General features: G+C 38.0%; 1 protein-coding gene across 2 annotated transcripts in view; it reads left to right on the top strand.

Annotated features, from left to right (window-relative positions):
- Window positions 1-26806, top strand: part of TENM1 (teneurin transmembrane protein 1) — a 227078-nt gene that overhangs the window by 17774 nt on the left and 182498 nt on the right. For both annotated transcript variants that reach the window (XM_041396472.1, XM_041396471.1), the window contains exon 2: window positions 7911-8171. In XM_041396472.1, coding sequence (XP_041252406.1) covers window positions 7911-8171 — 261 coding nt within the window. The remainder of the gene's footprint in view (window positions 1-7910; window positions 8172-26806) is intronic.

Here is a 26806-nt window from a genome sequence, read left to right on the forward strand (position 1 = left end):
AAATATGATAAAAGTAGTTGTAGTGTTCTGCGGGTGTTAGACATCCCACCAAGAATTCAATGGATGTAAATTCCACACTGGGGCTTCATTAGACAGTCTTTTTATCTGGATGCGTGGGAGGTTATCAAAGGTACCTTCAGGATGGGCAGCATTCGTGGGGTTGATCCCCAAGACCTGAAGTGGTTGGCTGGCAGAATGTGTGTGTCTGCTTGCTGTGCCAGCACACCAGGCAGCTCTGGGAACCTGCAGACTGGGATTTGTCAAGGTTGAACTGGACATTGAGGGCAAGAGCCTCCTGCTGGGCACATCTCCTTGTGCCCAGGGCAGGGTGTTGCTCCTGTTTTCCTTGTTTCTGGAATGGCAGCACAGTGACAGCAGTTACTGCTTCTTGTGCACAAATGCTGTTCTCTGGTTCCCGTTCTCGCTACACACGGTGCTGCTGGGGGCTGGCACCCCTTCCTTTAAGGGATTTTGCCTCTACGTGCTTAGACCACTCAGTGATACCTTCTCCCTTGCAAATACTTCTTCCTAATTTTCAGCATTTTTAACAGTTAGAAAGTGAAGAAATGGGACTTGGTCAGTGCAGTGTTGCTGAAGCCTTTCGCTCACTTGTGCTGAAATGACTCATTGACTGATCACTCACTGAAACTGGCTCAGGGCATCAAAACCACCTTCCTCTGCTCCAGCCTGGCCCCCTTTGCTGCCTGCCTTCCATTCATGTCACTTCAAAGGAAGATGGCTAGTAGTACCCTTGATACTCTCTTAAGCTACTTTAAAATGATATTAAAGCTTTGTAGTTTCTGGTGAAAGTTAAGGTGAGGAGCTGAGTTGCTCTGGTGATTCTTTTTGAGCATTGTCTGTGATCTGAGTGCCTCGGGTCTGCTGAATGTCCCAGCAGTAAAGAAGATTTCTGGTAAATGGGTGTTGACAGCAGCTCTCTAAAAGTCTTTCCACCATCACAAAGTTATGCACTTGCCAGATGCTTATTCTGAGACAGTCACAATGACCTAAAGCCTAAGTGCTACCCTAGCCCACTGAATGCATAGAATTAACTTCTGGATTTACAGCCCTGAAAATTAAATCCGAGTTTAGACTTCTGGATTTTTGCATGTGTAACCTTCTAAAACTAAGTCAGTGAAATTTATAAAGATATCTGCTTTGCACATCTTTTGTCTTCAAAAGATTTTGGTGCTCGTTATCTAAAGGTACTGACTCGACTGCAATTTTAGAAACAAATATTTTTGTTTTAAAAACAAATATTTATTTCAATATTTTGAGAAATAAAACTCTATTTTAAATGTACTTTAGAAATCAGAATCAAAACTGTTGATAGAAATTATTTTCATATATTTGTCTTTTTTTTTTTTTTTAGGAAGTGAATAGCTGTGTCATGCTTACATGTCACGGACATCTAAGACTGAGGTTTGAATGAAAGGGGTTTTGGTTTAAATTTAACTGCTTTCAGAAATTAAAGCTAGAAAAGCATGGCAGAGTTGAATTCAAGTTTGTAAGGCTAGAGCCACAGTCTGAGGGTTATTTCACTTTGAAGAATGTTGGTACTCTGTTTGCACTCTAATAATTTTGACAGCTTTTCTTCTCTGAAGTGCCATACAGAGTTGAAAACAAGACAGAAACACAAGATCAGCTTTGCCTGTTGGGAGCTGTGAATGCACTGGACTAGAGGTAGCAGTTCCGTACCCCACTGCTTCACACCCCCTGGTTAATCTGGAGCAAAACTGTTCATGTGAAACTCTTTCAAGCGGAAAGTTAGCCAATCTGCTTGAGATAGTTTCATTCGTGGTTCTAGTGCCCTTTATGAAAGTTTTAGTTTTGGCTAGGTTTAATTTTGAAAATTTAATCACAAGAAGAAAGGATTCATTATCTATTGCTTCCCTCAAACACAAATGTAAATGCCAAAACTTGTAATAGAAAAATTATTATAGAGCCAAGGAACCTTTAAAATACTTGAAAGAAAATTGGAATGCTTTTCTCTTATGACAGAGTTTTTGGAAACAGAAAATATTTCTTTCTTGAAAATTCTTAACTTCTTAATAGATTATTGCATATGGAGAATGAAATTATATGTGAATCTATTGCAAGACAAGCTTTTCCAAATTCTATTTCAGCTGTAATACTAGAAGAATTCAATTTATCTGCACAAATGATATTGAGGTTCTTTCTCATCTGTGATAACTATATTTTTTTATCCTCTTGTCTTTAGTAGGGTAGAGTTAGTGTGATCATTATTTGAGAATAAGTTGGTATCTGAAATTTAGGTTAAGTGCTAGTTCCTGGCATTCACTATGGTTTTGTAACTCTAAAATTCATTAAAGGAGAGATATTTATGAGTACCTGCAGTAGAATTTTCTCTTTAACAGAATCCTGTGAATGGAAGTATTTTACCTCATAAAGCCACAGTTTGGAGTATGAAAGGCTGTAGCCAGCAATAATTCAGATGTATTTGAACTTCAAGGATTAAATTTCTAACCAATATTGTGCTGAGAGTGTTTCTTCCTAAATCAAAATGAGACCTGCTGCATCCACACTGTAGCACCAAAGATGTCTCCTCTGGCATCTTGTTAGTTGAGAAACTCTTGAAAAACCAAATCTCTAACATTAAGAATTTCAAGCAATCTCCAAAAGAATATTCTGCTTCTGGGGACAGAGAAAGTTCATTTGTGTCCCCATAGGATCAGGATGATTTCTCTGCAAAAATTCCTTATTTATGTTGATTTCAGTAGTAGTAAAAATAAAAATTAATATCTGAGGACTCCATGAGATAAAATACTCCATGAGAATATTTTAAGAGGCTCAGTCTATTTCTGTGCTCTTTATTTAAGCTTGAAGAATTAGTCTGAAGAAGAGACTAGAAAGATATTTGCCATGAGGCAGGGGTTGGAACCTCATCCTCTGGTACCTCTAGGGAAGGACCTGAAGAATAAAGACTTTTTCTTCCTTATAAATTTCACAAGTCAAAGAGCTTCCTGAAAGTGCAGCCTCCTTTCCTAATCCCTTAGCTGCCTAACCTGCAAATTTCTCTCCTTAGTGTTGTAACAGACTCTGATTCCTCTTTTATTCCTCATTTAGTTGTTATAGCTGATATTTTTGAACTTTCTATCATTTCTGCTGCTAACTTGAGGTTGATGTAAGAAAGTAAGCTACATGAATAAGGGAATGCAAGGAAAAGTTGAAATACAGCAAAATAAAATGTACAATACAATGCATTTGCTATCAAAGTAAAAAAATGCAAATGGTATATTTTATCTGGTTTTTATTTATGTGTAATATGTATATCAATTTTTATTTATTGAAATATATGCAGCTGAGGAACAGTTCCAGGCTATGGCAATAATGCAATTGCTGATAAACATGACGTTTCTAAAACAAATTAATAGTCACTGTAATGCATTTTTGAAAATTAATTTATTTTTGGCTTCTTCCTCCATGATTTTTGTACAGATGGTTATTGGAGCTTAATTTCATTGAATTATATTGTCCTGGGAAAGATGTGGTATGCTTGCAACTTGGAAAGAAGTAAGATCTTGACTAAATGAGGAGCATATATGCAAAAGCATTCAAAAATATGTGTAGCAGGATGTGTTTCATGAATGCCTTTATGAAGCAGCTTAAAATCTCTGCACATTTAATTCTCAAGTCCAGCAAGCAGCCAGTAAACCACAGTCTTCAGGTGAAAAATGAGAAATTTTAAGGGCCGTTGAACACATGAAATTTAGCAGGGTGCTCAATAGCCCTCAAAATTTCTCATTTAGGAGAATGCATATGTATTGCTTCCAAAAATGAAGGCACTTTCCCATTTGATTTACATTTTTTCCTCACTCCTTCCCTCCCTCTCTCCAGTGTCTCTGAGTCTCTTACACCATGAGTAGCTGGTCTGCCCTTCTGCTTATTTTGCAACACACATAATACACCTGCAGATTAAAGCACTGGACTAAGTTCACTGTGAAAAAATATACACCAGGTTGAGGTGTAACATTAAAATCCCAACCCATAAACAGAAGTGAATGTTTGGGATATTTTTTCCCTTACATTCCCAATGTACTCCCTCAGACACAAGCATAAACATGACACTTTTCAGGTTAATGTGTATTATTTGACTTTCTGGAGTTTCTTTCTTGTTCTCCCCCAGACTGATATTTCCAGTGTTTTCAAAAACCCAGTCTGAAAGAGGACATTAGGCCAAAATAAGTATAATGAATTTAAAATTTCAAGACTGATATTTTCTCCTTGCCTTTGATCTACTTAGTCTCTTTTATAATTCTATATTTCAGAAAGAGTAATTTGTATTTTTTTCATCCAGAGAATTGATTCTGTGTGTGTTTGAACAGGGAGCATTCTCAGAGTTAGAACCACCTCATACCAAGAATCAAGAATAAAACTAATTTGCGAATCTGTAATGTTTAAAGACTTTTGCAATCAATAAATTGCAATTGCTTAATTATATGATGGGGCTCATAAAAGGCACCTAATTGCAAGATGTAAAACTATTCCAGTTTATAAATAAATTACATTTTTCTGTAAGCTCTTTCTCTAGTTGAACACATAGGTCAATTAAGTAATTTAAATTAATATTTATCATTCTGTTATTAATGCAAAATAATAGTTTTCTGTCAGCAAATAGGAGGACTGGAAAGTTCTTCATGTCCATCACTATTTATATTTTAGTTTTATGTTTCTTCTATCTTCTTTGTTTGGATCATTTTTTATGCATTTTAAATATTTATTTATTTAAATATTTATTTATACTCATAGTTAGTTGGTGGAAATCAGCAGAATTCTTGGCAAATGGCAACAGTGAGGAGATTCCACAAGTCCTGCAAGTCCAAGTATGCAGAATTACTAGGTTGGAGGGAAGGGACTCTGTGGTCTTTCACTAAGGTGATTTTATTATTTTTTTTAACCTGTGCCAGAAAAACTAAAAGAGTTGCAGAAAGAGTAGCTGGCACATACTCATGACCACGCAGTGGAACATGGGATAAGTGTTTTGTATCTGCATGAAAATCCTAACTTGAATTTTGAATTGTACTGGTGGCTAAATTGATGCCGCAGTAAATAAACCCTTCATGAGTTGCCTGGCATTTTCAGTAACTTTGCTTGTGAGCAGAGCTGGAGCTGTGTTAGAACTGCCTGGTCAGCTGCCCAGTTCTCATATCAGCCTTAAATAGCAGAGGCACCACTGTCCAACTTCTCTTTAACTGCTTATCTCTGAAGATTTTTTTTTAATAGAAAATTGTATTTAGAAGTAGAAAGAAAGTGGTCTGTTAATTGAAATGCTGATTTTTTTTTTAACAAGCCTTCTTTCCTTTTATTGCTCATTAGCTATTTTATATTTTGTCATGCATTACTTTTTGAAAAAAAACCAAATTAGTATCAATGTGAGATAAAGTACTTTTTTAATGGTTGTGTTACAACAGGCTCCATGAGGGTCCAGAGTTGAAAATCCTTTCATCATCTTGATAAATGCCACTTTTTTTTCCTCTGTTCATGCAAAACCCTGAATTTTCTATTAATGTTCTCTCATTTCTCTTGTGACTAGGTCTTTGTGGTAATACTGAATCTATCATAAATCTACTTGAACTTTATCTCCTTGTGGAAATATGTAGTATTTTAGGTAAAAAGGTTAGATATGCAGACTAAAAGCAACCACTTCTGCCATTGTAAAAGCTTTTCAGAAAATGCATCCCGTGGGAGTTAAAATGCTGCAAAGGCTTGTATACTTAAGAAATAGACTATTAAGGCAATAGATTGTGTTAAACTTGAGTTGAACATGAGTTACAGTATAAAAAGTCTCTTTCGTGAAAAAAAAAAAAAGGAATTAACATATAGACTGAAGGGTAAATTCTGTCCTTAAAAATATGTAATCTAATTAGCATTTTGTGGGATTTACTGGGATGAGTTTTCCCCGTGGCATATGCAAATGCAAACAGGGAGAAGATGGGCCCCGGGCTGCTAATGGCAGACATCTGCCTGGAGGGACAGCCATGTAAAAAATTCCTGCATCCTTGTCCCCTGAGGACTTGGCGTCAGCTGAGGTGATTCTTGAAGTTATAGGAAGATTTTTAATTATGGGGAAGTTCCTCAGATGGTGAAAATAAGCAAAGATTTCTTTTAAAGGGGAAGAAAGATCAGATGATGTTTCCTTAAATCATACCTGTTGTAGGGTAGACAAAGTTCAAATGCCAGATATTCCCTACGCACCTGCTTCCAAGTATTTTGGCTTTTTTCTCTTAGCTGTCTCCATCAAACTTTGGAGTCAGCCTCAGTGCATTTGAGAGACTTGGAGGACAGGGCTCAAGAAGGCACATCTCAGCTTCTCGAGGATGGGGCTGGGACCACATCCTCCTCCTATGAGCAAGAGGAAAAGACCAGAGAGGTGATGGAGCACTTGGGATCATCCCCTCATCTCTCTCGCTGCTCCAAAGGGAGCAGGAGCAGTGGTGGCTGGTGCTGCTGGGATGCAGCAACACCAGGCAGGGCAGGGTGACCTTCCATGACTCCTGTAGGAAGGTGAGGCCGTGGCCATGCTTTTCTGTTTGCTGTCTGCCTTCTTCCCTTGCTCTCCACAAATGAGGTTGCCATTCCCCCAGCTCAAAGCCAAGACTACAGCCAAGACCTTCAGGAATTTTTGGATGGCAAAAGAAACATATATAGAGACAAATGAATTACAATTTCCTCAGGTGGTTCAATTTGTATCTTAGCATTTGGTTTGTAGGTTTTGGTTGATACCTTCAAGAAAATACCCGGGTTTTTTGTTGTTTCAGAGAGAGTGATTAAAATCAGAACCATTCCTCTTGCTAGCTGGTAAGTGGATTAGTTTGGCAAATTAAAGCTTTGGTTAGGATGACAGTAGAAAAGAGTATTTGTCCTTAGTCTTAAACAATGACTCTTGTCTCTAATGTTTCTTTTCTAGAAACTGAAATACTGTATGCATATTTGACATTGTATTTAGTCTCTCAAGATGGCATCCCAGGTCTGATGTTCAATTAGGAAGTACAGTTCTGTAATCCTTATTTAATTAGAACTCCCTGTCTTAGTCCCTGTGAGTTGCATTTGTAATTGGATTCTCACAAGTGAGAATATGCAGAGGCTACCTCAAAGGGGAGTTGCAATTTGCTGATGTGTGTTACTTACCTGTAGTTCTTCGAGAATGTTTCCTCTGCATATTCACATTATGGGTCCTGTCCACCTTCTGTTTGTCCTTGGATTTCTGCTGCCCAGCAGCTGCGGTGTTCAGTAAGAATAACCTGTAGCACTGTACAACTCTCAAATCTCAGATGGCTTGGTGTCATGAGATGGCCCTTGTACAGTCCTAGTAGTCACTGCTCTTCTAGGAAGTTCCTGTAGGCCACCAGCACTGGAGAACCCAAACCCACTGGTGTGAATATGCAAGGACAGCACTCTCAAAGAGCAAGCCAGTGGTAAGTACCATTTCTTTGTCTTCTGTGGTAAACCAAATATTTTAAATGTTATTTTTTTAACTTCTCTATTGGGAAATTTGCTACACTTTCCCTAGGATGAAAACATGCTGAGATTAATTTAGACCTATTGCCTTCCTGGCAAAACGTGAGAAAATATCTGTGTTTGCAGATGCTCACTTCAGTTGTAAATTGATGTGCAGCTATCAGTGTGTGGGTGTGCACATGTTTGAGCTATAATGCATATTTCTGTCAGACAAAAAGGCACAATTACAGTGCAGCACTATGTATTTTACTATATATTCTTCTAGTTGTATTACCTTTAGAGTAGATTAGATAGCAGAGTGAGTCACTGACCAAAAAAAGTCTTCTAATAGTGTGAACAATGTTAATTCTCAAAACAGATTGTCCAAAAGAAAAACTAAGTTATATTGCTTTTCACTGCTACATTTTTTTCTGAACTTCTGTTTTTTCCAGACATGGAATTCTGTGAGACTCCCCATATCCTGTGCTCTGGCTATCAAGCTGACCTCCATGGTGTAGCTGAGCACAGTTACCCGCTGGAGGTGGGCTCGGACGTGGACACTGAGACAGAAGGAGGAGCATCCCCGGACCACGCCCTGAGGATGTGGATGAGGGGCATCAAATCGGAACACAGCTCCTGCTTGTCCAGCCGGGCAAACTCAGCACTGTCCCTCACTGACACTGACCATGAAAGGAAGTCTGATGGGGAGAATGGTAATAAAGAAATGCTTCTCATGTACTCAATAGTAGTAGTAATTTATTCAAAAGTTTCTTTGTCTACTTCTCTTATTTTCCTGTTTTCTTTTTTTTTTTTAATCTTTTGTTTTCTTTCTCTTTCCCCCTTTCCTTCCTAGATCCCTGTACTGTATGTAAGAGGGAGGGATGGTTTGCTGTGTGTATTGTATTTATAGTTTAGACGGAAAATAAGACAAAAAGATGAACCAGTGATTTTGTTAAAACATAATTTCTCTAATGACGAATAACTTTCCCACATTCTTAATTTTTATGTCATAAGACATTTATCATTTGAATCTTCTGGCCTATGAATTAGGTTCTAAAATCTGTATATGTACATTTATATCACATTTTGCATACAGTTGCTCCTGTGGCTTCTGGCCGTAGCTGTAAGGCTCTTCAGCCAGGTGACTTGAGAAAGACAACCTACAGCCCTAAATTCTCTATTTACGTCTGTTCTCTATTTGCCTAAGATGTTATGCTACACCTGAAGATGTCTTTATCAGTAGGACAGACTGAACAGGTCTTTGTCATGTCTCAGTTCTGTATTTCTCTCCAGATAGAGTGGCTTGCGGGTCACTTGGGCTTGGTTTTTGTATATCTGTGTTTTCTAAATATTCATTCTCATTCAGGATTTTTTTACTCACTTGCTTTTCTTAACGATTTTGTGTGTCACAGAAGGGAAAAATGTGTATTTAATTAACATGAGGAATTAGTATTTTTTTACTCTGCATTAAAATTGATTAAAAGCTACTCTGTTTCCTTACAAAGTATAGTAAGTAAACAAATTTATCATGCTTAAGATCAACAAGCTTAGCTGATATTTTAATTTCTGTGTTTAATAGCTGCATGTTATGGCAGGTCTAGATGTCATTAAATATTGACACTGCGGTGTTGACAACGACATATTTTAGTGCCTCTGTAGTCATAAGGTTAATGCAACTGAAAAAAGTTTCATTCAGTATAAATGGCATTTCTGTACTTACATGTTTGAATTTATCAAACATGAAGTTCATAATTGTATCATTTCACCTGGATGTCTGCCAGTACCAACAATAATGTCCAATATAGGCTCAAAAACATTACATTATCTGGTTGAGGTTAAAAAAGAGATTTTAGTGCACAGCTTGTTTCTAATTAATTCCTTTGAGGATTAAGCATTCTGAGCTACCACATTTTATTGTGTTGGTGGAATAAGTTAATTTTTAGATGCCACCCCATTTCCAGCATGCAGTGGCTGCCTCTCTTCCAGCTTCCTGCTTCTGTGGGATCCATCCTCTGTAAAATGTTTGTTGCATAGAGAGGTTTTGTTTGGGCTTGAGGGGAGAGTGTGTTTGTGTTTTCCTAGAGACACTGGGTTTTAGGTGGTGGCTGAAGGAATTGAATCTGGTTTGCCTGGCATTGGTCGACCCTTAACTATGAAAGTGGTTGAAAGGGAATGCTTCATGGAAGGAATGTGCCTACTTGTGCCATTTAGACTAAAAAATGCACATTGGTCTTGTAAGGTGCTGGGAAGCAGAAGTGTTGAAAGCAAATTAAGCATGTAACCGGGTTCTGTATTTCAGTCTGGAGTGCAACTGGGTATTGATGGTATTTTGCTTAGTAGTACATGTACCACTAAATAAGTTATCTTCTGTAGATGAAAATTACTGTAGGTAGTGCACCTTCATCATCTTGCACTGATGCAGCAGCCATGGGTTAAGTGTTGTTAAGACAGGGACACATAACATTGTGCTTCCCCACCAAAGAATGCCTTCTTCTAAAGATTTGTCTTTGAGAATGGTTTAATCAGATTAAACTGGTGTAGATAGTCTTTTTGCATGTGGCTTTAATATTTCATTTCTTGTAAGCCTTATAACAAGTTATAAATCAGGGATTCATGTTTGAGGTGCTTGAGTACCAGTTTTAACTAAATAGTTGGGAGAGGAAAGCAAGGGCAAGAGCAAGTTGGAAGAGAGAATCTGAGAGCACAGGTTCACTTGAACTCTTTAGATGTCTCCAGGCAGGGTCAACTAAACAGGTATCAGTGCTTCCTGTGGTCTTGAGTCATTATAAAAATTACAGTCTTGAAAGTTATGGTCTGAATAAATTTGAATACCACAGTTCAAGCTATATTTTTTTATATTATCTATTATTTCATAGGTAAGTTCATAGCCAAGAGTCCTGATCCAGAGAGCAGTGTGTTTTTCATCTGGGTTGGCACTCAGCAACAAAGCACTCTTTGAATACAGAAGTTCATAAATCTCTACTTAAATTATGTCATAGACGGCACATCTTCCTGTTTCTATGCAGCCCTGTGTGCCAGGGGCTTTATCAGTGAGCCACGAGTGCTGCATTTATCCTTGTCAATTTCTGCCATGGAAATGTATTTTTTTTGTGCCTGCCAGTGACTACTCTGGTGTGAAAATGGGAGAGTGCATCAGATCTGTTGCTGGAAGTACATGAAATATTAGTTTCCATTATCCTAGTTTCTTTAAAAGTATTTAGGAATTCTGGATTTCGAGGGGTTGACCGAATGGTATGTGAATGCAGCTGTTTGGAACTGGAGTAAAATTAATGAGAAAGGTATAGTTGCTGCATGATTTGAGAAAACATTGTTATTGTTGTCCATATTTTGAAAGGATCTATAGGGTTTCGGGTTTGGGTTTGTTTTTTTTCTTTGTCTATGAACACAGTTTTTGCTACAAATGAAGAACAGGTCTTCTTGTGGTAATACTGGGACAATTAATTGTATGGACTCCAGAAGATGTGCTTTCAAGGCAGTTTTTTGCTTTACATTGACCTGGAGCTAATATACTTTGTAAAATTTTCTTCTTTTTAGTTATTTCTTGACATTCTCCTATTCATTCTAAGCTCTAGCTTGAAGTTTCTTGGCACAGGATATATACTTCTCTGTTCATTGTGGGTAGCCCAATTTGAGAATTTATTTGAGGATTGTTTTCCTTTGTAGACATACCAACTCTGTCGTAATCACTGTTAAAGCACACTCTGGTTGTTTTGGCAGCATTAAACAGATTGTATGAAACACCAACATTCCCATTTATTGTTGTCAAGTTAATGGCAACTAATAATAGCCTATTAGTGCACAGACTGCCTTCAGCTTTGCCTGAGGCTAAGCAAAATATATATTGACTGCACAAAATGAATGACCAATTTCTTGGGGATCATTGCTTATCTCTGGTATAGTATAAAACAGTTCCATTTAAACACAGTGTTACTCTACACTGTATGTGAATGTAAATTTCAGATAGCAACACCACAGAATAACTATATCAAAAATAGTTCCTTTTTTCTATTGAAGACTGCACTTGCCCTCAGTTCACTGCTACAATGGTATCTGTCACTGCAGTGTGTCAGAACATCAAATTCAGGTCTTTTGTCTGCCAGATTACTGAGCTGGCAAATTTATTTGTTTATTTAATTGTTTGTTTATTTTTCTGGAGTATGTGGTCAAGAAGAGGATACAAACCTGATTTACAGAAAGCATGATCTCCAGATAAATCCCTAAAATTACATGGCTTGACATAGATCTGCCTCCCACACTAGGTAGTGTATTAAAAAGCAGCCCACAGTCCATTTTGTGTCCATATAACCTTCCTCATTGTTGCTCATTCAGTTCTTATGTTTCCCTTTACAGGATGTCTGTGCAGCTGTGACACGATGAATTTGACCTCAAGTGCATTTATGCCATGCCATAATCCATTCTGAGCCACATTTAGCACATCTGCACAACCATCAACTCTTTTACTTTTAGCTGCTCCATCTCAGCTCAGAGCTGGTGTGGAACTTCAGCCATTCCTACAATAACACAATTTTTAACCTCTTTTATTTTGTCAGTTTGCTTTGATGTACTTTTAAGTTTGACTTGTTTCTCATTCCTGACATCTACTTAGATGTTTTTATGTAATTAGTTACTCTTTCTTTACACCACAGTGACAACCAGTAGGAGTGTACAGGATTCCCAGTGCTGGAGGAATGTACTGTGAAATGCAGACTCATCTTGGATCCAGATTTCTGCTCAATTTCTTTGGCTGAATTATTTTATGACAACTGGGTATTAGCTGTAGTTCGCAATGACTTCTTTGAGATTTGTAGGCAAGAAATTAGGGTTTTAGTACAGGCTGAAATACCACAGTTCATGCAATGTAGCATTAGAGTGCTTGTAAGATCTGGTATGAGGACTTTTTTAATAACATACTTGCCTTGTTACAAGCAAAGCAAGATGGGGCAAAAAACAGCTGTGGAAAAATGTAACATTTTTTTCCTTTTTGCCCACCATAAAGTGTTGGGAAAATTCTTTCTTAGCATGAGTGTATGGTATCAGATTCTATTTGAAACAATACTTCTAACAATAACAAACATTTTAAACAGCAGGCTGCAAAGATGGGGTAATAGTATTAGCCATATATTAATAAGTAGATGTAGTAGAGAATTTAGTAGGTTACAGATCAAAGCTGAGTTTAATGAGCTAGAAACATGTAAGATTATTCTTGTGTAATTCATCTAAGTATTTGTTTTATAGCCTGGGAGCAGTGATCCATTTAACAGAGCTTTTGACTGTCCCTAAATCTCTGGGGATTTTTCATTTTCATTGCTGGGCAGATGGGTGAGTTTTGGACAAGTCACCTTAGCTCTTTGCTCTTCATAATCAGTATCTTAACAGTATCTGTAAAAGGGATAAAGATACTTAATTAGTAAAGGAAATGCTACAATGCCTCATGCTGTATGGGAAGCACAGCTTTGTGAATGCTGTAGTTATGCAGACATGGGGAGGATTCAGCTAAGGACAAGGCTCTGATTTAATTTATGGTGTGTGACAATAGACCTACTGTGAATTCACACCTGTTTAAATTAGGCTTGGATCTGGCTCTTCATGAAAGTCTTGTGTTTAATGTAAGAAAGTGACAGCATTGTGATTAATGTTGCTGTTATTTACTGTTATTTTGTAAACAACTCAGGCATTAAGCTGATCTCTGGCTTTCTCATTTCTCCAGGAAATTATTACCAACAGCTACATTACAATAGCAATGCATGCTCTGAGAAGTGGGCATGTGGCTGCCTCTCTATGCAGAATTGTGTTTCTAATAATGATGGCTGAAGTATATCCATTAGCTCCTGTCCTGTCACTTTCTATTTACAGTGGTGCAATTAGGAAATTCAATTACTAATTTCCAAGTAGACCCATTAGGTTAAATATGTGTAAGTAGCCTTGAAAATATAAAGGTAAATATTGGTCTTAATCCCATTCCCTCTGTGTCATTTAGTATTTTTCTCTTTTTTCTTGTGTTTTTTATTTTGCCTTTTTGTTGTGGTATGGATTTCATTCTGTTTATACATTCCTGCCTATCAGATCATTTAAGGCACCTAATAGATTAAGACAACCTCATCAATAAAATGCAAAAGCCCTCATGGTGAAATTCCTTCAACTTCTGCAGTTTGCTATAGCTTGTCAGATATTTGATTTATGATACTTACAGATATTTGACAGAAAAGGGCCACTTACCTTCCCTTAATAAAAGACCTCTGTTGCTTTTGTTGTAGAGTTTTTTTGATCCTTTAGTGTTTACATGGTGTTTATGTTGGTTGCTTCTGCTGTTGTTTCAAAGGCAGCTCCTCGGTGTGGAAGGAGGGATGGGAGCCCCTGCAGTAACACAGCAATGCCTTTTGGGGAGCGTTGGCATACTCACTGACATGGGAGCTGCTCTGCTGCAGTTGTTCAGAGTGTAAGATGCTTTTGTTGACCTTAGAGTGGTTCCTCTGGAAATGTTACTGTCTCAAAGGCAGCATGTAAGTTATCCAAATTGCTTTGGATAAGTGTGAGATGCTTCTGAAAGCACTGCAGCATCACCTCAGCTGCAATATCATGCAAGCCTCGAGCTCGTGCCCCCAGTGTTTAAGCCGTTTCTGAAATTGTTTATGTATGGAAATTCAGCTAATGACTTTTTTGTCAGTATTGTGGGGGAAATTCTGCCTTTTAAAATTACCATCTTTATTACTTTTTCTGACTAACAAGGGCATTGCATCTGCATGTCTGCTATTTTAATCTTTACAATTTTCATGTGGTCTATTAAAATCATTACACGGTATTAAAACATTCCCTTATTTGTGGTTCTCTTTTAAGCACAATGAACACTAATTTAAAGACAAATATCAATATTTAGTATCTTACATTAAAGATAATGAAACAGTGTTTAGAATGTAGCAGAAATACTTTCTGTATTCCAGAATCTAAACGACCTTTTCCTACAGCATAGTAAAAATTATCAGTCCGTTTGCACAAGATTGTATAATATTTTTTTCCCTGAATGTTTTTTTTTCTTTCATGGTGGAGGAGGAGGGGAGGGAGGAAAGCTTGAGGAGAAGAGTCAAGTCTGACTTTTATTCCAGAAATCAGTAAATTGGCATTAGAGCTCAGGAAAAAATCTCTTGGCTTTCCTCCCCTGTGTGATACAGCAAGTGTAGTGGATGTGCCTTGAGGAGCCAGCAGCCATATAAATTATCACTCCTTTCATTTAAATCCTTTTTATTTTCTCAGTATTCTGGGTATGAATGCAAAGGAAAATTATCTCCAGAAATACTTCACGGGGCAAAAATACTTCGCAGTGATTCTGCAGTTCTTGGGACCTCAGTTTATTTAGGCTGCCACAGCTGGGAAAACTGAGATGGGGTAGACAGATAAGTGTCTGATTTCTGTCAGGGTCCTGCAGTGCAGAAGGGTGAGGGTTGTCTGACTTCTCATTTCACAATCTTTATGAGACCAGGCAAACACTGAACAAAATACTTTTTCTCTTGTTGAGCATTTACTGTGAATTCTACAGGAGGACATCTCTGGACAAGTGTGTTGCTGGGAACAGTTCCATTCTAAACAGTCAGCATGTCTATCCTGATGTTTTATTTATGTAGTTTTATTAATTTTACAGTGTTTTTTATTTCTCATCTCTTTTGGTTAAATTTTTAAATGTTTTAGAAGATTAGCAGTCTGATTTACAGAAATAACCTATAGTCATATTTTGTATGTATGTCCTTTGGAATTATTTTGTTTAGTTTAACAGTTATTTTGAAATATAATCAATTTTCCTTATATGTCTTAAAATGTTTCTACCAGTTGGAACCTGTTTTTCATCAAAGTTTTGGATGTTCTGCTTAAAACTGAAAGTTGAATATCATTAGTGCAAAATAAGGCTAAGGAAAAACTTGTGAACTCTGATCATTGAAGATTACAGTTAAGACTGCTAAATAAATGAGATCAAGTTACTCTCATTTGGTTCCTTATACTGTCAACCAAAATGGTTTTAAATACAAAAAGAACTGGAGCTTTTTTCATCCCCAAAATGAGTTACAAATGAGCAAAATGAGTTACAGCTGCCACATCACAGAATGGGTTGGGTTGGAGGTGACCTTGAAGATCATCTTGTTGCATCCCTGCCGGGGCAGGGACACCTTGCACTGTCCCAGGCTGCTCCAAGCCCTGTCCATCCTGGCCTTGGACACTTCCAGGGATGCAGGGGCAGCCACAGCTGCTCTGGGCACCCTGTGCCAGGGCCTCACCACCCTCACAGGGAAGTAATTCTTCCCAATATCTCCTCTAAACCCACCCTCTGTCATTTTAAAGCCATTCTCTCTTGCCTTGTCATTCCATGCCCTCTCCATCTGTCTTGTAGCCCTTTCAGGTGCTGGGAGGTGCTGTGAGCTCTCCCCAGAACCTTCTCTTCTCCAGCCCAAGCCTGTCTCCTCAGCTCCAGCTCTCTGAGCATCTTCATGGCGTTCTCCTGACTTGCCCAAACTGTAATACCATAAGTGAAATAAAAAGAAGGGATCCAGCAAATGAGTACAGGATGGATACAGAAGTGACAAATACTGACAAATTGCCATTTTAGAGTCTAGCAAGGTTTAATCTAAATATTATTTTTTCTTGATGATGTGAGATCTAAGAATTTATTGTTGTCATATGGGTGAGAAAGGTTGTTCATTTTTCCTTTCCAACCTTTTTTAATTTTTACCCATTTAATTCATTGTGTGTTAAATTACATGAGAAAGTATTATCTTACATTTTCAAATTTGTTAGTATTTCATGTCCTCTTGGGCTTGGCAGTAAGATGAAGATCAGCATAAATCTGTATTATTCAGGGTTACGAATATTAGCATATCCCCATCTCACAAAAGGGGAGTATTAATAGTAGAGAGTAGCTTTCATCTAGAAGAAACATAGTGACTGCTTCATCTAGAAGAAATATAGTGCCCCATGGCTGCAGTCTTCAAAAAGTGAAAGCTAAACTAAATGTATTAGCTGATTTCTCATTCCTGCAATAGAAAATAGGTTAAAAATGAGAAGCTGTATATGAAATTTGAGTTCATTTTTCAGAAGAGAGCAGATTTGAATGCTACTTGTTTCAACTTTTTTTATATAAAGGGCTTACAAAATAAAATTCAGCATTTTCTATATTAATTTTGTTTATTTAATCTTATCTAGCTCTATACCCTCACTCTGTACTTTGTAACATGAGCATAAGAGGAAATGTGTACAATTAGCACTTCCAGAATATGGGTTCAGGAGCACTGAATAATTCCTGTAGGCTGCTTCTTTTCCCTTACAGATGTTTTTGAGTAATATTTTAATCAGATTCACGTATTCTGATGACTAATTATATTGCCAGTGTTTTTTTCTTTGTCTTAAATTTCTACCCCAGAGGATGTGCAATGTGGAGTTTTTTGCCATGTTCCCAACTCTGACTTTCAGCTGAGCAGCACCTGTCAGCTTCTGATCATGAGCTCTGGCCAGGAGCTGTTCTGGCAGCGCAGAGGGGCAGCCCTTGGGGCAGCACAAACCGCGCGTTGTGAAGTAACCATGTTCCCTTGCCTTGGCTGATCCGGAAGGGGAGCTGGGGATGGGGTTTTATTCCTAAAAATACCCGTGTGGGAGGAAATACCTGCAAGTGGAGATTGCTTAGGATGTCAGGTTAGGGTTGTTCAGCTCTGTTGCTGGAAACTTTGTGGAAAGATTTCAAAAGCAGGCAACAAACGGACAAAAAGGTATTTCTAGACTGTGTATTGTATTGGTTATGGTTCCTAGCACTTCTCCCTCTTGTTTAATTGAAAGGGTTTTACTCTCATCTTTCAATGTAGTGTTTTAACTTTTTCCCTCTCTGCTTACAGTTATTTTTGAGTAAATGCATATTATGAATTGATACATACCTTTTATATGTACCAAAGTCATGGTAAGTGTTGTTCTAGACTTGTCTGCCCTTCTCATTGCTTTGTTCAACATCAGTGTCAAGTGGCACATTGGGTTTGAGAACATTCTATTTCATTAATTTTCCCCCCAATCAGTGCTTTTGAGACAGCAAACTTTGTTATTGCCCAATCATGCGAAGGTCTTTTAGAGCATGTCATTTACTGTGGCAGATGTGGCAGGGTCATAATGCATGCTTGGAATTTGTTTTTCTGCATAATTTGGTATAAACATACCTCCAGTTACACAATCAGAAAGTACCTGGTGTAATTTGCTTGAATTGAATCTTACTTGAATCTCCTTGAATTGTTAAGAGAGCTGCTTGTGAGCTGTGCGCTGTCAGTGGGACCTGGTGAGTGATGCAGGATTTACAGCTCAGCACTAGAGACTTCTCAGTTATTTTCTTTATGACAAAACAACTTGTGGATGCTTGCACCTTTTGATTACCATGGAAAGGTTTGGGTTATGCTCCTGATCATAGATGGGGGACTTTCACTGTAAAGTGATAAAACTCCTGGTGAAGGGGAAATCTCCAAATTTATTTTTTATGTACTGGTAAATTTTTGTTGAGGCCAAAAGGTTTCCCAGAATATTGCATAATTTCCTTTCACTAGGAAGATGATATCAATATATATTTATAGGGAAGCTTATATGACTAGAAATAAGACTTCACATTTCCAAAAGAAGCCTTTTTCAAAAATCCTCAGCCCTCCTCTTTCCCAGCTGAGTTGTTCCAGTGCTTCTCCATTGCTTCAACAAAGGAAGACCTTCCCTCCCATTTTGTGTGGGTTTGTGGGCAGCATGTGCTGGTGAGCATTTGTGAAGGTGGGCACAGGGGCTGCAGGGGCCAGGGCAGCTCTGCCAAAGGCATCAGAGCCCAGATTTATTTCTTCCAGGGTGTCCCTAATTATGCACTGTTTAGAATTGCAGTTCTTCCTCTGCAACAGGGGGCACTGCCCAAATGCTTTTCTCTGATGTGCTCAATGTGTCTACAACTATCTTTTATATCTTTGCCTGTGGGGAAAAACATAATTGAGTCATTCTTCCTGAAGCCTGCGTGGTTGTGTGCTCAGCCAGTACAGTGTTCATTTCAAAACTCCTATTGATGGTTGCATTGATTATTTTTATTTTAGCCTGTAATTCTGTCTCCAATCTATCTTTTTAATTTTTATAGTTCACTACCTATTGAACGGCAAATTCAGCTATGTTTGGTTGTGTGCATATTTTTTTTAGAAATATAATCTCCTGAATCCAGACTTCTCAGTAGTAGCTAATAGCCTACAGTACTTGAAAGCTCCTTTTTCTTTTTATAACCTATCTCTTTTCCAATACGTTTTCTGATTACTGCACTACAGTTCGATTTTTATTGGATCATTTTAGAGTGTAATAATTCATTTCTGATCCCTAGTACCTCTTGTCCATGTCTGAAGTACTCCACATTATTTCAGTCACTCATTTTTGTTGACGTCTTTTCTCTAAAGGCAGTCTTCTGTGATTTCTCTCAAAATATCTTTCTGGCATCACCATTTTAGACTTTTGATATCCAATTTCTTTTTAATACAAAATCAAATAGAAAGCATTTTCTGTACTTCACCAGCCAGCTCTAGTGGAATTTTTTGAGCTTTCTTCTAGCTATCGTATACATTGCTTGGTGGCTAATAATGGCAAAAACAATACTACAGCTGTACATGCAATAAAATAAACACATTTACTTGCAATTACTTTGCAACTCAAACAGAGTTTATTAATGTTAAATAAAGAGCCATAATAAGTAGAGTCTAAAACAACTGAGTTTTTTGCATAAATCTGTGTAGAATTATTTTTTCATTCATTACTTCTATAACAGTATAGATTGAATTATTAACTACCTTCTGTTTGGAAAAAAGAAAAAAAAAACTGCATGTCCCTTCTGGTTTTGCACAAAGCTAAGTCAAATCCTGCAGTTTCAGTTAAGTTTCTGTTTTGGGCTCAGTAAGTGCTCTTGAATCATGGTCACTCTTATGGAAAGAAGCCTCTGGTAAGAGAAATGGCAGTGGGTTGCCGTTTTCTAATGGTTTCAGATTATTTCCTTCCAAAGCTCCAGATTTTTGCAGTCATGAAAAAAAAAATAGTTCCTGTGCATGGACTCATGTAGGTGGATGTGGGCTCTGGACAGCTGGCAGAGCTCAGGTTCTAGGTTCCCACAGGGGAAGTTGAGGAGTCAGAATGTGGAAACAGAGCCTCAGCCAGCTGGGGAGCAGGATGGAGATGTTTGACTGTTGGCTTTGCCAGCTCAGATCAGTGTTATCATTTCCAATGATGAAAACCCACCCCCAGTCTCCTGCTCTTCTCTCCCTCTTGTTGCTGCCCTTTCAGCATGGATGATGGAATTTGAAGTTTTATATGTCCATGGAAGAGAAATGAAAACAGCAATTGAGTACTCTTTGGAGTGTAGTTGTCTAGCTCAGGTGTACAATGTAGCAGGCAAACAATACATGGCAGAAGCTTTCCATCCTCCTGCTTTCCCTCCTTCCTGCTGTAATGCTCTCTGGTGGCTTGCCTGTCCTAAAGATTCTTTATGTCCTTTGAGAGCACCAACATATTTTGGTGATGGTGTTAGTACAGTCCTTGACAGGTGCTATTCTGATAAAGCTGAAAAAACAGCTTAGTCAGCTGAAAAAGTGGAAACCTGAAGTGTCAAATGAATTTTAAAATACATGTACAATTTTACAAACAGTTATTCCTAGAGAACTAGGGGACTTTCTAATACTACCAAAACAGAGCGAAAGATCTTTTAAAAGCAATTCAACCTCTTATAGGATGTAAGTTTGGAGGTGGCTGCATTGCTTATTCTGGTAGGTGGTAAATGCACACCTGTTCTGCCTCAATACAGCTGCTTCTTGGAGCAGCTTAGACAGTTTGAGGCCTGGCAGTATCTTCATACCTCGTAAGTGTGAGGGCTTGTGCTGAAATCCAGCACTACACAAGTTAAAAAGGTAAGCAGGTAAAAAGTGTGAAATTTGTTTATCTCTGTAAATTTTTTGTTGGCGTTTGGATTGGTTTGCACAACTAATACATCAAAATTTCAGTTAATTGGAAAAATGTTGCAAAATTCCTCAGCTGAGAGAATTTCTTCTCTTGGTTTCCTGTATTGATCAATGTGCAAATACAAGAAAAGCAAACGTCCCAAAAAGCAGCTGACAGGGCAGTCAAGCATTTCCTCCTTTTCATATGAGTAATAATTGTATTTGGAAGAGTTCTTCAACTAGCTTCTGCCCAGCAGCTTGTGATGGTAATTTCAAATGTGGTCCCTTCTTTGGGTGCTTACAGTGACTCACCAGAACAGGAAGAAGACTGGGGACAGTAGGTCTTTCTTACAGACTCACTGTTTGTTTGATTTAATTACTTCTAAAAATATTTCCTTTACATGTGTTTTAGAGGTAGTGATCTGAAAACAGATGATAAATATTTCAATGTTGATTCGGGTTTTTTCTTATTGGCCATTTTATTTCCTTAAGACTAGCAGAACAGGAAATAACCTTCTGCTCATCTAACCTGGTTGATTATAAATACTTACCAAATTCAGTGGCATTTCTTAACTCCTCATCTTTGAATTAGTTTCTTGACTTTTCTCTCAAATGTAGCTTGTTCTGCTAACATGAGGGCACCCAGGGGATTAGTCAGAGACATGCTTCTGGCGTGCTTCTGGGTCACCTCAGTTCTGTGATAAACTGGTAACTGTGACTGAGATTTATAGTCATCCTAAAAGAAAGTATCCTAGAAGTAGAAAACCTGGTTTCATTGAGCTGTTATTTCAGAGGCTGAAATATGACAAACTGTAGTGAAAGTATACGGGAAGCCATAGTTACTCCCGTTCTGCTGGGTGGAATTGAAAGCATTTGGAAATACTCTGTGTTCATTACACCAGATTGCCTCTTCTTTGCAGGTTGTCTGGTATTACTAAAAAGGCTTTCCTATGTTCAGTATATGCAAAGAAGTTTTATCAGTTAATGAAACAGTAGGAAAAATGCAAAAAATAAGCCAAATCAGAATAACACACTGTCATAGAGACAGGACATAACCGAAGACTTAGTTAACTTTGTTAACCTTATCAGCTGGCTGTTTTCTGATCTCCCAAACAATGCTTCCAGGCAGTGATTTTTATTATTTGCATCAGAAGGAAGCTAATAGATTCTCATCAAAATCAAGACTTATGTTACTTCACATTATACAGATACAGGTAAAAGATGAGCCAGTCCTCTGAAGAGCCCAAATGATATATATACTTATATATACATTGATTATTTTATCTCTTATCTTCCACAGGTTCATTCTAAGCCTCATGTAATATGCATAAAGCTCTTCCATAAAGAGTTTTGTTATTAACTGGGAAGAATTTCTTTATTATTCTTATCTGTATTTCAGGTGGTATCAGATCAGACTTTACACAACTGTTTAGTTTCTGCAGAAAAAAGATTTTATTGTGTCAAGGATAATTGTTTTTTTATATTTTTAATTTATTGAATCCTTTGTTTCTCATGTTGTAGCATAGGGGTAGTAGCAGTTGAAACAGGGGAGTGAAACAGACTATTAAAAGGGGTACTTCCAGCCTTTTTTGCTGTTGGCTGTTTTGAAGCATTAATTACCAAATATACTTAAAATATAGTATTTTCAATTTTTAAATTATAAAAAATATAGGTGTTTATTACAGTATTAAAATTTACCTGGCTGGGCTTTTAATATCTGAAATGTGGGGATGGTGACATGACAGAGTGTTAGGGACATAAAAATATTTATGAGAAATTGTCATGAAATGTTAGAAATATGATTCTTATCTGATACTTAAACTTCAGACATTAAAGCATTATCCCTGACACACAAGTCAAGACGGAACATTTCAAAGATCTAGAAGGATACACAGCAAACTGAATGAAATTCAGTGTGTGGGATAGTAACCAAATATAAAATATTTAATAGGAGCTGCTTTGGAAAGCAGTAATGCTGAAAGGGGCCTTAAGGGCCAGTAAATGAGATAAATGGAGCCAACAAGTCAAATGCTACTTTGGGCTGTATGTGTACATGAGCCTTGTCAAGGAACTATGAAGTATAGCAGCTGTCATTAACACTTCTCAGATGAGGCACTTCCGAGCATTTCAACACCAGGCATGTATGAAATCAGAGAATCCCAGAGGAGCACAGAATGCAGTTGTGTCTTTGGCACTTGTTATTCAAGGCAAAATTTATTTTAAAGGTAGAGAAATCTGTAGAGAAAGTCTAAGTTGTTACTCAGATAATAGAAACAAGTTTGGGGTGCAGGAGGACGGAGCTCTGTGGGTCTCTCACCTGCCAGGTGATGCTGTCATCACAGGAGCTCGTGCAGAACACGCAGCAGAACCATTGCTGGCAGACACAGACCCAGCAGTGCTGGCTCAGGAGCTGCAGCTGGCACTCTGAGGAACTTAAATATGAAATCAGAGACAGTTTCTAAACGGTGTAGTCATCCAACATGGGAATAGTTTGCCCAGGAACCATACTTAGTACTTGGAGCCCTTGTGCTCTGAGGGTTAATGTGAGGGTCACTGGTTGAAACTTGTTCTGGCTGTGGAGGTGATCAGACTAGATGGGTGCATTGGCTCTTTCTTTGCTTCTGTAAAGCTATTATGTTTCTACTGATTATTAATTTTTGCCAACTTGTTTGTTTTAGAGTAGTATGAAGCAATAAATGAAGTGGTAGAGGTTTTGTGGCTGCTGTTGTTTAAAACCAGCCAACACATCTGATTATATACTACAGAGGATGTGACAAGCATGTGATTATTGATTGCTGTTCTTCATCATTTTGTAGTCAAAGGAAATAACCCAATAGATCTTTCCATCTCTGACTTGTGTGTATTGTCTATAGATGTAGCAGCTGCCCTAAACATTTGGCAACTGGCCCAAGCCCAAAAATTAACACTAAAAAATTAATTTTCTATTAGCTAATAAGGACAAAGGCCATTCAATTTCTTGTTTATGCAGGAAGCTTATTGAATCTGAAGATGATGCATCTGGGAACAAGCTGGTGGGTTCCATTTGTAAAATAATAATGCCTTCACATCCCGGAAGGAGTTGTGCAACAATCAGTCATTAAATAAAGGGGATTTTTGGTAGAATGCAGGTCAAGATCTTTATCTATGGTAACCCAAACTGGCAAATATTTATTAAAGATTTAAGGAAAGAAATTAAAGAAATCTACATCTAATCAAACTGTGCCAAGAATAAATGAGAACCTTCCCTTATTATCCTACTGCATTGCTGCCCTCCCCTGACAAGGTGTTAATCACAGCTTCTTTGTCTCCTGTGTAGTTTGCACTTCAAATTCCAGGTGTAGCAAGGTCTGTTTGTTGTACAGTTTTTTGTCTGTTCCAGTGCATTGGCTTTTCTGCCTCAGTTGTAGGCAGTTGGTTTATAGTCTTTTGATGGGTCCAGATAGATCTAATCTTTTGGTTCCTAGGGCTCTTGATTAAGGGTGGACGCTGCTAATTAATCCAGTTTGCATTTTGAGTGGCTGATCTGCAAAGTGTCTGTCAGTGCAGTGTATCTCACCTGTAATTGTATTTTAGATTCTTTGTTAGAAGCAGGCTTTTCTGAATGCTTCCTCTGGAAAATTTTGAACTGGGGATGTGGTGTATCTCTTGAGCATTGTCTGTACGTCTTGCCAAATTCTTGACATGGAAATTGAAGTAAGACCTGGGAAACTACAGGCTGATCAGTTTCCCTTTGTTTCTAGACAAGATCAGGGAGCAAATCCTCCTGGAAACTGTACTAAGCCACATGGAAATAAAGGAGGTGGTTGGTGATAGCTGACATCACTTCACTAAGGGCAAATCATGCCTGAAAAGTTTGGTGGCCTTTCATGATAAGGTTACAGTGTTTTGGTGGATTAGGGAGGAACAGCTGGCATCATCTGCCTGGAACTGTGCAAAGCATTTGACACTGGCTTCATGACATCCTTGTCTCTACACTGGAAGAACCATGGATTTAATAGAAGGACCACTTGGGTGGATGGTTGGACTTAAAGAGTTGCAGTTGACATCGCATTCCCATGTGGAAGCCAGTGAGGAGTGAGTGACATTCCTCAGGTCAGAAACGGAACCAGTGCAGTTTAACATCTTTGTTGTGACATGAACAGTGGGATCACCCTCAGCAGGTTTGCCAGTGACCCTGAGCTGTGGGGTGTGGGTAATGATGGAGGGAAGGGATGCCAGGCAGAGGGACCTCGATGGGCTGGAGAGATGGGTCTGCACAAACCTCATGAAATTTGACAAGACTGAGTGCGAAGTCCAGCACCTGGTTTGAGGCAATCCTTGACTGAAAATTATTGTAAGGAGAATTCTGCTTGTCTAAACCTTACAGACTGTTTCTTTGGAATAGAGCTAACAGTGATTTTCTTATCTGTGGGCTGGAATGTGACTATTCTGAGACCATTGGAAAAAGTTAAATTGCTTTGAAACAAATGTAAATCAGGTGCTGCCACTGTTCATTGAGAAGCGGAAAAATTTGACTTGTATTTGAATATAAAACAATGTATTAACTTTTCTGCAAAAGATCAGTGTTTTTAAATACATTTGCAAATGCATTTGGTGTGTGGAAAAGGTTGCCTTCGCTTTCATTATCTATTGCAGTTGTGTGCTGCTCTTCCTTTGTGACTGCTGCATCTAGTGATGCAAAGAAATGTACTAAAGGCATTTTATTATCTCACACTGGAGCATTACACTTCATGACTGCCATATGAGCATTAAGGCATAGGAAACAATGACCCTTGGCCTAGAATTTTTTTTAACAAGGTCCAGAATTCAAGTTATATGTCAGTCTGGTTTTGTTTTAAAAGCTTGTTGAGTGGCTGTGACTGCAGCGAGCTCCAGCAGCAGTGTGTTCTCTGAGCTGGCAATTACAGGGCATCCAGGCAGCTCAGACCAGCTCAGCACTGGTGGCAAAGCCCAGTCACAACTTGTTTTGTTTAAAAAAGTAGCAGTACTTTTATTTGGCTTCTGACTTGTTTTGTTGGGTGGAAACATTTGTTTGTACGGGGAGTTTTACCTGAGGAACGGCTGCATGATTTGACATTCACTGAGCCACTTGCCAAAATAGGAGCAGAACATGGTCTTGTGCTCTAGAAGTTCTAAAATTCAAGCACTTTGCTGGCATTATCAGACATAGTTCTGCTACCTCATTATGAATTAAATAACTTATAAGAGCTAATAATAGCTCATGGCAAAGGCACTCGTTATGTGTAAATACACGTGACTAAATTAATTTAATTATTGCTATCATTTGCATGCTGACTAATCCATACATTTTATGAATGAGGTTTCAGCCCTGCTGTATAAACCTATTTATAAGGGAGCAGAGTTTGCTTCATCACATTGCTACAACAAATACTGAAATCTCTACCTTTATTCTTCTTTATTTAGGCAAAGATCACAGAGAAGTGAGCAGGGGAATGAAATAAGAATGTGTGTATATTTTGTATATCACTATGTCATGGAATTAAACAAAACATGTTCCCAATCAAGTTAGAATAGTGATCTTCTCTATTGAGAATAGAAATGTGCCAAGGGAAAGAGTTCTGGAACAAAGGAAATTCATGTTCCTATATTCCTCAGATAGTATAGAAATTCACTGGGAAATTAAAGGCTTCTAGCAAAAATAATTGAACAATGTGTTGCCATCTCTGTTAAAATTGAATCTTTACAGCCCTCTGAATATCTCTGTGTGCCTACAAATGCATTTCCAGCAATTTTCCCCTGCAAATAATGCTTTCAAAACTAATTCAATTTCTAAAATTCTGTAACATTCAGTTAGGGATCTGCTCCTTACCCTTGTTCTCCGTAACATTCAGAGCCTGTTGTAGTCTTGCTTTGTAAATCCATACACTGGTTAATGTAATTTCTGCATCCAGTACATAACAATTGATTGACAATATTAAAAATATATGTATGCACACATCCAGACCTCAGCTCAGTGAAAGATGTGATGTGTGGCCTTAGGGTTTTTTAATTTACAGGTAATATGATGGTTGTTTCCCGATTTTCAGCTGTGTAGTGATTATCATGCTATAATTTCAGTTTAAAAAATAGCCAGTGAGCAGTCATATTGCAGTGTTTTACATTAGTGTCTCATTCTTGCAATATTCCAAAAGCCTAAACACATTCACCAAATAGTCAGTGTGGTTGTACACAAGTAACTCAGCTGCTCTGCTAGAGAGTTGAGACAAATCCTGCCCAGTGTCACGTAGTTTCTGAATGAAACATTATCCAGAGTTTACTGAAGAGTTCTGTTTTATTGATGGGTGTGGATGACACACATAATCCAGCCAGGGAGTATGAATTGTTCGTTTGGATTGCTCTCGTTTGTTCTGATGCATGTT

Source organism: Onychostruthus taczanowskii, unplaced genomic scaffold, assembly GCF_017590055.1.
Source record: "Onychostruthus taczanowskii isolate IOZ18803 unplaced genomic scaffold, ASM1759005v1 scaffold13, whole genome shotgun sequence".
Taxonomy (NCBI): domain Eukaryota; kingdom Metazoa; phylum Chordata; class Aves; order Passeriformes; family Passeridae; genus Onychostruthus; species Onychostruthus taczanowskii.